This window comes from Lolium perenne, chromosome 7 (assembly GCF_019359855.2).
Source record: "Lolium perenne isolate Kyuss_39 chromosome 7, Kyuss_2.0, whole genome shotgun sequence".
In the NCBI taxonomy this organism is placed as follows: domain Eukaryota; kingdom Viridiplantae; phylum Streptophyta; class Magnoliopsida; order Poales; family Poaceae; genus Lolium; species Lolium perenne.
The window spans coordinates 267601056-267614054 of NC_067250.2; the positions used below are offsets into that span (position 1 = coordinate 267601056).

At 47.5% G+C, this 12999-nt stretch overlaps 1 protein-coding gene and 1 long non-coding RNA gene across 2 annotated transcripts; one reads left to right on the forward strand and one right to left on the reverse strand.

The window, feature by feature from the left end:
* The first annotated feature begins 723 nt into the window (after window positions 1–723).
* On the forward strand, window positions 724–2756 carry LOC127315283 (uncharacterized). Its single transcript, XR_011749417.1, has 2 exons — window positions 724–1123; window positions 1234–2756. It is a non-coding gene; the product is annotated as an uncharacterized lncRNA (long non-coding RNA).
* A 6996-nt stretch (window positions 2757–9752) lies between these two features.
* Window positions 9753–10562, reverse strand: LOC139833934 (uncharacterized). Its single transcript, XM_071824309.1, has 3 exons — window positions 10505–10562; window positions 10113–10391; window positions 9753–10060 (listed from the first exon to the last, which is right to left on the reverse strand). Exons 1-3 carry the CDS (start codon window positions 10560–10562, stop codon window positions 9753–9755), a joined length of 645 nt encoding a protein of 214 aa, XP_071680410.1.
* Window positions 10563–12999: the final 2437 nt, after the last annotated feature.

Genomic DNA, 12999 nt, shown 5'->3' on the forward strand with positions numbered 1-12999 from the left:
ACAATGGACAATGGACGTTGAGCTTAACAAGTTCGGCTGAGGACAACAGCTCATGTGCAGGTACGTACAGTGATATAGTACATAGGTTTATTTATCTTCGTACGGCCCTTTTTAAAGGAAAATCGATGTGCTAACTTGCACGCCACTTCTTTCTAAGCTCATATATCTCTAATAATTGTGATTAGCATTTTCGGAAAATACTAAGAAGGACATACCATCTCTTTGTGATATGGTACTAAGAAGACCAGCTAATTGATAAAACAATTTGTATTTGTTGTTCTGCCAATGCTATAGCAACCTTGGGTGATGACTATAGCGATCGAAAACTCATCAGGTAGTACCTACGTGAAGGATAAGCTCGATTTCATGTTGGCAGCGCTCACCTATGTTATCAGCTCCGCGTGGCAGTCGACTATTACCGGTGCTTCAACCAAACAGTTTTTCTCCCGGTGCATTACACGGACATGTTAAGTTCGTCACAAATAGTAAAACAAATGAACAATTCAAGGGAAGTATTAACACTCTGCGGCCGTAGGAAAGTTCGAGTGTTTATTTCTTCCGGTGCAACGCACGGGCACTTTTGCTAGTCTATACCTAATAATAAAAGCAAAAGAGCTCCTTGTTAGTCCGTTTTTTCTTACCCCCGATTTTCATAAAAATTACATGAACTGCCACCGCGTTAGTTAAAAAACGGTCAACAATTTCAGACCGAACGCACCCCGTCGCTGATTTCTCTCCCTTCCAACGCCTCCCCACCAGCTCGCCGCTGCCGGCCACCCAACGCATCGTGTTGCCCCTTGGCTTCCCCGGTGCGCCGGCCACGAACCTCCCCTGGCTTATTCGAGGGACTACCTTGCTCGCGTCAGTCCAGGACTCCTCGGTGCGCGCTCCTCCCCTTCGAGCCTCGAGATCCACCGGTAGTGGCAGAGGCAGCGGACGGGATTGCGGTCCGACAGTGGCCTATGGAACGCCCCAGCTGGTGGCGGCGGCTTATGGCGAGCTGCACGGACGAGCTGCTCCGGCGAAGCGAAAACGACTAGCCCCTGCTGCCCCAGCCTCGCCGCCGCAGACTGCCCCCATCCCCAGCCGCAACGCTGAAGCTTTACTCGACGGGGCGGCGCAGGTACGACCCCCTCCCTCCGTCCGTCCTCCTCCTAACCACCGTCGCTTAGCCAATCTCGACCGCCGCGCCCCATCCCCACCTCACTAGCCTCGCCCTATCCAATCTTCTAGGCGGATGAAATTGGCCAGAGTTGGGGATCGAGAAGGATGAACACATCAAAGAATAGGATTGAAGGATTGAGCGATTGGAGGGTGGCGGCAGACGTGGTCCTCAAGGAGAAAGAAATTTGGCTGGGCGGCAGTGCCGCACTGTCATGGACGCGGCGTGGCCATGGCACCAGCCGGTTCCTTCGTACTCACTGTACAGTTGCTGAAACTGTTTCAACTGAAGATTAAAGTCTTGTAGCTGCAGGCTCGCTGTTCCAGAAAATTATACTATTTCTGTTAGGTGTAGCTGCTGGTGTCGCAAAACTTGATGCGCTTCCAAAGCTTGTTCCTTGCAGGTCGTTAGTTTGTAGCAAGAATATTCTGCTTGAGAGTTGGCTGGATTGTGTTTGCTTTGTATACACATAGAGCTATTCGAGTGAATTACATAAAACTACCACAATTGCGGCAGTGGTAACGCGTCAGTACCATTTTTGGATTTTTTTGCTAAAAACTACAACTTCTGGGGTAATACGTAACAGATCGCGCAAACGTTGTCTCACCGTCAGCGCGTGCATGGTTATGACCGACCAGTCCACCAATCACCATTTTCCGCTCGAGCTGTTTCGTTTCCCGCTGAGATGGAGGAGCCGACGAACCCCGACGGCGGCGGCAGCCACGGCGGCGGAGAGCAGGGCTGGTGGAGTGGAGTCTCCAGTGGAGGCGAAGGACAGGGCGGCGGAGGCCACAGAGTCGACGCCGGAAGCGGCGTAGAAGACCTGGAGGACCTGTGGCCGTCGCGGGCGTTCGCCGCCGGCCCAGCGGCGCAGCGCTACGCGACGCCCTGCAGCGCGCGATGCCCTGCAGCAGCTCCTTGACGCCCACCGTGTGCCCCTGTTGCGGCTGGTGATGCAGCTGCCGACGTCGAAGAGAGGGGAGAACGGGTTCGCCCCACGGGGGACATGGGGCGCAGGAACTCCGGGTAATCGAAGCCTGGCGACGCGAGCAGGAAATCCTTCATGAGATCCATCGCCGGCTTCATCGCTCCGCGCCGGCGGCTGCGCCTTCAAGTCAACCAACAGCTGCGCGTCGGCGGCGGCTGCCAGCACCGCCGCGCCAGGCGCAACAAGCAGCGCCGCCACACGGGGAGGGGGAGAATGGTCACCACGGCGTGGGCCGCGGCGAGGCAGGGGAGGCCGCGCCCGGCCTGATGCGGCAGGAAGGTCACGCTCGGTGCTGCTCGGCCTGCAGCGCGGCGAGGCAGGCCTGCGCTCCACAGCTCCACCTCGTCGTCGACCACCGCGAGCCACCTCTGCCGCCACCCGATTCCTGCATCCGCGCCTAAGTCGTGCGCGCCCGCACCCGTGCGTGGCTGCTGCACATCGGCTCCTCGCGCCACCGCCTTAGCCTCGCGTGTGTGGCACCATCCGTCGCCGCCATCAGCTTGCGGCCGAGCGCTCAGCCATGCGCGCCGCCGCGCCTCAGCCATGCTGGTTTATTATTATTCTGCTCCTTGTAAACGACTTGATGACGGCAGAACTGCGGCAGAACTGTGTTAGAAAAAAAACAAAAAATAGTTCCCAGCCTATTGCACTAAATGAATATTTATTATACCAAAATACAATCCTATTTCGCAATACATATTTCCTACAATGCTTTGTGTACGGATATGTGAATTATAAATTAAGGATAATGTAGCAATGCATTGTGCTACATGATAGGTTTTTAGAAATTAAATGTATATAATAGTCGACTACATGAATAATAGCTGATATTTTTTGCGGAACATTTTTTATCCAAAATAATATAGAGAAACCCGTAGCAACGCACGGGCAAATTTACTAGTAACGTAAAATGAAAATTCTGAATCTCCCTAACACTTATATCTGAACTCTCATCTCCACCCTAGAATTCAGATCCACAATTTCTAATTGGATCTTTGAACCTTGTATCCAAATCGATCCAGGGCCATCACAATTTGGTAACCACAGCCTCTAAATCAGGACCCTCGTATCACGCGCACGTTTCAATTTTTGAACCGTGGCGCGACGCGATCTTGATCGCTCATCCGAATTCTGGACAGCCGGGTTTTTTTTTTTTGAGAGAAAACAAGGTAAAAAATAAAATTGCTAGGGCCAGCATGAAATTACCCTTGCAACTCTAGGAAACCATCGCGCGAAAGTGCTATCACGGGTACGTTTCCGCAACATAATTTTCGTTAAATCGTACTGTTGCGCTCACAAATTCGAGATAAAGTTTGTAATATCTTACCCCGATAGGTGTTGAATCGGTGCGGTTGGATCAGTCTTCCGAGACATATATTCATCATTGCAGTTCAGCAGTTCAGTACCTATTTTTTCAACTTCTAGTGGACTCTACAGATCCTTCACGGGCCCAAGCAAACATTCAAGTGCAACCATCCCTCATCTGAACTGACCACTGATGCATGAAGTTGTAGCCTCTGTCACTGAATTTCTTCAGTGTGAATGTGATTGAAGTTTGCATCTGTGATCTGCACCGTGCTTGGCTGAGCTGGCTGTCATGATTCTTCTTGATCTGGGTATGCATGCGATGGACTTGAAACCACTTGAGTGTGACATGTGCTCCCAATAGTATCAGCATCAACGCTTCTGCTCCGGTGCTCCCCCAGAGGAAAAGTGAAATTGTCAAAACCCATCAACGGTTCAGATCGCTCCATACCTGTTCGGATTTAGGGTTAGTTTCGTCATATCACGTTTCTGACATATATGTATAAGCCCTGTACAGGCCCGTATGCCCCGCGACTGTGTTGTACGTATTTTGTGTACCGTCTTGTACGTGGCGAAGTCACGTGCGTGTACCGAATCAGAAGGGACGTATAAAACCTTCGTCGGCTGCTCCGCCTCCCTCGCCCCACCATTCCCCCCCCCCCCCCCCAAATCAGGTACGGAGAAAACCCTCTCCCTCGGCCACTTCGTCTTCTCCACTCCCTCTCCACTGCCAGTTCTCTTCTTTAATCCCTTCTTCTCCGCGGATTTCCGTCGAATCGGAGGCCGATGGAGGGTAGCAGCTCCACCGCGAGGGCGGCCGCCGCTGCCTTGGTCAAGAACACCGGCGTGGCGGAGGCAGATGTGGTGCCGGGTGGATGGAGCCGTCGTGGTGCGGCCGCATCGGGCGGAGGCTTGGTGCTGACGGCGGCGGATGAGCAGGAGCACGGATTCGGCGGCGAGATGTTGCCAGATCTGAATGTGTAGCCAACGGTGGAATACCCTCTGGTATGTGCTATCCTCTCAACTCCTCAGCTTATTTGCCCTTATTTTATGGTGATTAGGGTTAGATGAAACCGAAGAATAGACGAATCATATGATTTGTGATTAGGGCTTAGTGTGGACCAAATGGATCTTTTTCCAAACGATCCAGATGGATCGGATTTCATTACCACGGGATAACGAAACCATACAACAAGTATCTCTTGCCCGCCTGGCAAGTTACACAAGGTCTAGCTAAAAAACGCAACACAAATATACAAAAAGGCGCCTAAGGCTAGCAAGCAAAAGAACCAACCAGAAGTTTCCACCTAAACCAAATGGATCTAGCAGACTGCCTGTTGTTTGTGTATGTTGGCAAGGGTTTTTTTTAATCTTGTTTGACATCCGTGTGCATTCGTAGTTAAGGGGGGTTTTATTGTCATGTGACCCCAAATTATATACCGTGTGCATAATTTATCTGGTTTGATTACTGTGTGCACAATTTATTAGTTAGTAGTAGCATCAATTGTTTGCTACAGAGCTTCATTACTATGTTTTTTATTACATGATTGTATAATTGCTTTAGGGATTCACACTGATTTGTAAATCTATGGTAATGCTGTTGTGCTCCAGGAGTGATATCTTGCTATGATGGCAACAACATTGACATAATAATTTGTTCCCTGCTATGGGAAAATATGTAGTTACTATAATTGTACATCACCACAGTATGAATAATTGTACTGACCAACCTACTCCAAACATATCACTCGTTCGCCTAGCAGGCAGTCCATTTCTTGCGTCTTTTGATAACCGACGAAGAACACAACACTTAGGAATTTCAGATATTTGCAGAACACATAGAACATGGAATATATGTTTGCAAGGGAGTCCTTTTCGAATCATTCTCCTGCAGCTGCACTTTATAGTTTCTTTAGGATTTTCCGGTGTATATTCCACGGTGAACTGCCTCTTTGGTTTATTATGCCATGCCACGACAAAAGTTTCAGACCCACATCCCAGCTTTCTTTCCAAAGTCACTATGCCGCCAACTGACCTCAAATCTAGCTGCAATATATAAAAGTTTGCCGGGGTAAACACGTGGGTAGCAAATACCTCCAGATCCCTGCAGCTTGTTACGGGCACAGGTAATGTCTGTGAGGCTGTGCAGTCATCATGCGCCTCGTTCTCACGGATGCGGGTAATGCAATTCTCATAGTGCATTATCATGTCCACTAAAGTCATTTCTCCATCAAGGTGCAGGTGAAGGCAGGAATTCAGACTTTCACTCCGCTGGTTGCTCTTCATACCAAGCCAAAAACCCTCTGTCAGAAAAGCTGCAGCCCACAGGTGCCTCTTCCTGTACATCCTCCTCAACCAAATTTCAGTGTTCTCCGTCTTCCATCTTTTTAAAAAAGCCTGCCATCTCTGCTCAAATTCGGCTATGGACGTGCTATAGTACAACATTGACCGGACTCGCCCAATGACTTGTGACTGAGATGGATCTTCATATTTTTTTCAACATGCCAAGAACATATGCGGTGCCAGACATTGGGAAATACAGTGCGGATTGCCCTAATCATCGCTGAGTCGGCGTCCGTAATTACACTCAAAGGCTTCTTCTGACACATTGCCTTCAGAAATGTTTGAAGCAACCACACATAAGTTTCTTCTTTCTCATCTGAAACTATGGCACAACCAAAAACCGTAGTCCTACGGTGATTGTTCAGACCAACAAAAGGTATGAATGGCATACCATAGCGATTCATCTTGTACGTGCTGTCAAACACAAGGACATCTCCATAGTACTCATAGTCCTGTACAGACTGCGAGTCACACCAGAACATTCTCTTTAGCCGTCCTTCTTCATCTAAGTCATAGTCGAAATAAAAACTTGGGTCCTTCTCCTTTCTGCTCAGCATAATGCCTATGGTTGTGGCAGCATCACCCTTCGCACGTAGTTTCCTCTTTTCCTTGCTGCAAAGGTTGTACAGATCCCGTCGGACGTACCCAACGCCGCCATACCATCCACTTCTGCTAATCATAGAATCCATTATGGTGTGCTTCCTAATACCTGCAGCTCCCATAGCTAAGATCTCAGCCTTCTGATGATCTCTGATTTTTCTATGCGACCAAAGAAAAGGTGTTTCATCCGCTCTTGCTAACGTATGACTGTGCTTTTTATCAAAACTATCAACATACCAGACACCAAGTTTTTCATTCAGCTTCACAGTCATCTGCGCCTCACAGTTGCATCGAGACAGTGGTCCGAGCCTCCGGCTATGTCCCTCTTCGGTCATCAACTTTGGATCACGCTCACCTTCCCTTGAACACAAAAAACGCCTCTAACGCCTATGTTTCATAACCTTTTTGCTATATCTGACCTTATCCAATCTGATGCTGAATCCATTATCGTTGGCATAGCTGTTGTAGAATACGAATGCAGCTTCTTCACTAGGAAAAGTCATCTCCTTTATCATCATGTACAACTCTATCGTATCCTCTGCCTGACAAGCTTGACTGAGGTTCGCATCATCACCATCATCAACATGGGACTGTCACATAAAAACATAGCAATCAAACTCAAATTTTTTTATGTGGCTACTAAAAAAATTGGTTTCCACAAATAATTAACCAATGCATACCTCATTGCTCTTCGACGGCTTTGCCTCCACATAATGTTTGCCAACTACTGACTCATCATAAAAATAATTCTCCACGTCGGATTCACCATAATAGTCATACACATTTTCAAGTCCAAATATTTCCTGCAAAAATTAAAGACAACAAGTAAATGTACCTCATTACTGTTTCCCACTTTTTAATGGTAATCTCATTTCATTGCATATCAAATAACAGTTACACTCCATGTACCTCATTGCTGTTTTCCTCCAACGCAACATCATCACTAATATCTCTCTCATAATCATTGTCAATGTCCATCTACATATTCAATGATAACATGACAATGTTAAAACATTTATCCTTCTGCATTTGCTTTCCATGAAAAAATTTGAATATATCAAATACACTTACATTAATAATTGCTTCCATCCCATGCTCTGAGCTCATGGAATTATCTGACCTTGAACCAACGAAAATATTCTCCCTCCCTGACAAAGATTCATTACCAAGCCCCGTTCTAGAATTATCTGACTCATCTCCATGAACTCCAATTCCAGGAACCTTCTCTACCTCACAAACAACAGACATCGTCTCATCCATTTCCTAGCTACAACAAAAATCACAAATTCAGTACATCGGCATCAAATTCTTTCACAAGTTAAAATGATCCAACAAGAGGTGAGTTATCATGTACGTACCTACCAATCGATGCGCCGGAGGAGTAAACCTACCCCCACCACAGGGGTCGATCGATGCGTTCGAGGAGGAAGAAGCCGCTAGGCCACGCACAAGGGCAAGAGGAGCCGGGCCTAACCCTAGCCGCGCTCGCCCAGACTTAATTATCAGGTTGGAGCGATCAACGGCGACGGCGGAGACGGCCAGCGCGCGGCAGATCCCACCCGGGAGGAAGAGGAACCCTACCGCCACCAGCTCGGATGATGCGTCGGGCTCGCGCTAGGGTTCCAACGAGGAGTCAAATGCTCACGGCGATCGCGGGGGAACGAGGAAGATCAACCCTACCCCAGCCCGTGCTCGCACTAGGGTTTCCGACGACGGGGGAGTACACTTCTCCTCACGACGATCGCGTCAACAGAAGACACATGCACGACGATATGCGAGTTTTAGGTGGATTAGATCTTAACTGCTCACGTGATCTCCATTTTTTTTTACCGTGAGGTACATATACCGTATCCATACATATGGGTATACACGGGCTGGATATGGGTTCGGGCGAGCCCAACGCTTAAAAAAAAAAACTCAAAATGACCCCTCAACTTCACTTAGGGGGGAGCACTGGAGCATCCCTCCAGCATCAATCATTTGATATATCGTCATGACTTCTATTTGACATGACTACCTTGTCTGAATGAAATCAGATGTAACCTGACCTGACTGGAACTGAATCCCTGACGATGGAACTATATATGTTCAAAGCACTCATCATTGATGTACCAGATTTTTCAACTGGCTGTGAACCGAGGCATAGCCCGGTGGTTGGGATGGGCTGATGCATCCCCGCCCGCCCAGGTTCGAGTCTCCGCACTCGCAATTTGGTGTCGTACACACAATCACTTCTAGTAAAATCACAGCGCTTTGGGTTTCTTCCCCTTAAAGCCAAACATTTTTTTTTTTCAGATTTTTCAACTGGCGTTGGACTATGTAGACCCTTTAGAGACCCTAGCAAACATTCAAGTGCAACATCCCCTTATCTGAACCAACCACTCTAGAAGCTTGTGAGGCCTGGCAGCGGCGGCTCGAACTCTTTGACCTGCCCGACCGCCACTGTTCCTAGTATACAAGCCAGCCAATGAGTACAGTGACAAAATCCTTAGATGCCTACTTGTGATACACTTATATTTAAGTGGTTAGCAAGTTGTACCCAAGTACCAAATTACTATTACGACTCTTAGAAACCTAATGTATGGTTGATGAGTTGCTAGTTTATGACTAAATACAGTCAGCTATGAAGATGAGAGTTTGAATACGAGGAAAGCCTTTGCTTGAGGATGATTCAATCAAAGTTTATATATGACTATATGGGAAAATTATAGATGGCGGGTTTAAAGCCGCATGTTCGGCCACCAGACGAGGGTTATCCAGTCATCCAGAGATCAGGCCATAGTGTCCCAACCGATGTTTACTTTAATAATGTTCATTTTATTCTGCACTTGACAAGCTAACTGTGATGTGTTTAAGGCGTGTGCTCCACATCAATCTACAATATTTAATAGTCGTTGCAAAGATGATCCAGGTTTCCGGTGTCACTTGGACAAAAAATTATTCTCCCACTTGTTAGTGTTGTAATTATAGTCCTGGAATGACACCGGTAAATTTTGAGGAATGACACCAATGGTTTATTTTTTCTGGCTTCGCCCTGACTTGGATAAAGAATTATTCTCCCACTTCCTCTTTCTGCTTCTACAGTCTAACATCTGAAGGCAGATTAAGAAACCATCCAAGTGGCTGTAACTTATCTGATTATTACTAACAAATTAGCAGCACTTTAGTTAGAAATTTCTAACGAACTTTTCTAGATCTTTTAGTGTATGATCGATGATTTTATAGTAACAATAACTCGCGTGATGACATAAACTAATGGCATAACGCGAAAACGCAAAAGCCTTGCGTTTCGATGCATTACTAATCACACACCACGCCGTACAACTCGACCCAAGAAAAAGGAAAAACCCTAGACTAGGGGAGTAACTGGCGCACACCCCGAGCTCCCGCGTCCGCCCAAAGCCGCGCGTCGGCAGTGATGTCGTTGAACAAGGATGTCACCGAAGGCCGAGCGTTGTCGAAGACCGCCGCGTTCCGGTGTTTCCAAATCCACCATGTCGTGAGCATGATAACCGACGAAGTGCCCTTGCGCAGCTGGCGAGGGGCGGTCCGCACCACCTGCGACCACCACTCCGCGAAGTCACCCTCGGCCGTGGGCGGGCTTGAGGTTGATCGTATCCACGACAGGACCTCAAACCACACCGTCCTAGAGAAGGAACATCCTGTAAGAAGGTGCCTCATGGTTTATCACATAACGGGCATCTCGGCGCATACGGCAGCCCCCGCTGTGCCAGTCTCTCACCCGTCCAGTGTCGTGGCAGGCCAACCAGATGAAGAATTTCACCCTAGGTGGCGCCCAGGATTTCCAGTTGAGCTTCCAAGACCCTGAGATGATTGCCCCCTGGAAGAGGGTGTCATAACAGGATCCAGCTGAATACTGGCCATCCGTCGTCCACCGCCAAACCAACCTATCCGGGTCCCCTGATAGTTGAGTGTCCCTGAGTCTACCCCACAGCTGGACGTACTGCCACAGTGCCAGGGCGCTCGGTGCACCTACTATATCGGGGATCTAGGTGCGTTCAACCAACACTTCACGGACCATGCATGCCTTCTGTCGGCGCTTTGGTACCAAAGCGTATACCTCCGGCGCCATCTCCTTGATGGACCTGCCGTCCAACCATCTGTCCTCCCAGAAGAGGCGGATTCCCCGTTGCCGACTACCATGTAGGTAGAGGCCGCAAAGACATCCAACTCCGTCTTCGAGAAATTCCTCGCATGGCGACAACTCAATCGGACAAAGTTATCACAGATGGCGGATTTAGAGCCACGAGTTGAGGCCAAATGATGTTCTTCCAATATTAATATTTTTTTATGCATTTGGAAGCTAGCTAGCTGTGAATTTGTTAAGGTCTCCTCTCCACATCAATCTACAGCAATTAGTTGGCGAAAAAATTATTCTGCCTATGGCGTACTTGTATAAGGAAATAGCACCATGGAGTTTCAGCAACGGGAATGTTCTTTTGACCAGAATGCTGCAACGGGAACGTGACTACAAAAGCTTTTTTCCATGCTAAACCTAGTTAGGATGACTTGCATGCAAAGACTAAGAAACAAACCCATTAGGAGTCGGAAAGAAGCACCGCGTGAGCTGATCACAGCTCACAGGTTTCGTTGTTCATCTGAAAAAAGATACTTCAGCAATTATAGCACCGAGATTCATTTCTGCATGACAGCATGAGGACATGGACAAAACATGATGAGACTCCAATACTCCATACGAATGTTGTGGCTATATATACGAGCATGCCTTGCCGTCCCACTTATCACTTCCGCTAAATGTCGAAGTGTTCAGTAATATTTGGTGTAGATCTTTCAAGTGCTACGTCGCCTTGAGATATTGGTGTAGGCCAAATAAACAAGATAGTGGTTTAGCGTAGACTGGGAGACTATAGTAACTAGGTCCCGGTATATACAGGCTGTTCTAATAGACTCCTTTATCGCGCTCTAAAAGGAAGCAGTTGGCCAAGTGTAGCTCCCCGGACAGTGACTGAGTATTGGTTTGCAAGAACAAAAGTGGCGTGAGCTAGGTGTTTTAGACCCAAGGGTCACACTTGTAAGCGTGAGTGGTACCTTTTGAAAGGGAGTGCCCTGTACTCTGAAACCTTATGCTATGAAATGAAAATTCTGAATCTCACATAATTAACACTTCTTTCTAAACTCTCATCTCCACCTCAGATCCCAATTTCTTCATGGATCTTTGAACCTTGTATACCAATCCACCCATGGCCATCACAATTTCGTAATGCAGACACAAATCCGAGATCGAGTCTGCAAGTCGGCCCAAAATCCCCCGCCAGGTTAGATCTGATTCAGATGGCCCGCGACAACGTCATCTAGACCACTTTTGTTCTCGAGATGTGTTGTAGCGGTGGCTTACACAGCTCCTGGCGCGTTTCGACGCCATGGACGCTGATGTCAAGGCGGTGAATGACAAACATCTGCAGCCTCCATGAGCAGAGGCATGATTTTGGGGAGGAGATACACGACCTTATTAAGCGGCGGTCCTTGGCGCACGACAAGGTCTAGCACAACTAACTCCCGACGAGGTTGCCTCTTTTGGGAATCTTGTGGATGGGAGGTGCAATATCAATTGGTCTCACTCCGTTTAGCCAAAGGGCCTTCCAAAATGACATGTTAGGTCCGTCACCGATCTTGATGGAGGTGGCAACATAGAATAAGGGCATATACAATGGTTATATCTTAAAGATGTCATGTAGGATAATTGATGACATGGAGGAGAGAGAAATAGAAAAAAGAGGTTTGTCTTCTCTTAGCTAAGAGATCATCTCTTAGCAATAATCTCTCTCACCACAAATTTAGGGATGTCTCATTACTAGAGATAAGACTACAAATTTACCCATTGTATATCATGTTTTGTTGTTATATCTAAACTACGTGGCGGAGTTAAAATAAGACGGTCTTATCAGCCATTGTTCATGCCCTAAGTCAATATCCTCTTTTATGCAAGGGTTATCGGAAGCAATCCAAATCTTGTTGGGATCCTTACACTCTTGCCAAAACCACCGCAAACATAGAGCCCTTGCATACTTATCAATGTCGAGCACACCAAGACCGCCAAGCAATTTGGGGTGGCTGTTTCCCAAATAACTTTGCATTTCACACCATGGTTGCACAAGGGAATGCTCTTTGAGGCTTTTTGATGTTTCTGATGATGCCCGGATCAATGTTGAGTGGACTCAAATGATAAATTGCTTCAGATGTGAACGCCGATTGAACAAGCTCGGTGCAGCGGCCTGGAAGTAGTATCGAATTTGCAATTCTAAGTACGTAGCTCGCCCGTCACTTAGAGTGAAAATAGGCATGTTTCTTCTTGATTTAGGCATGCATGGGATGGAGTCAGAAGACTGATCCACTTGAGTGTGTGACATCTGTTGAAATATTGGGCCCACTTTTAGTGGCCCAAATTAGATTTCAGTTTTTCCTAAAAATCTCAAAGCCCACATAGTGGCAGCCTTGTGAGTCTGAGCCCAAGTTGGTGGAAACTCACTAGGGAGTGGCAAGAGGTGGGAAGTTTAGTCCCACATGGAAAGTTGGGAGGAAGTTAGACCACCTTATAAGGTGGGTTGTTCCACCACTAGTA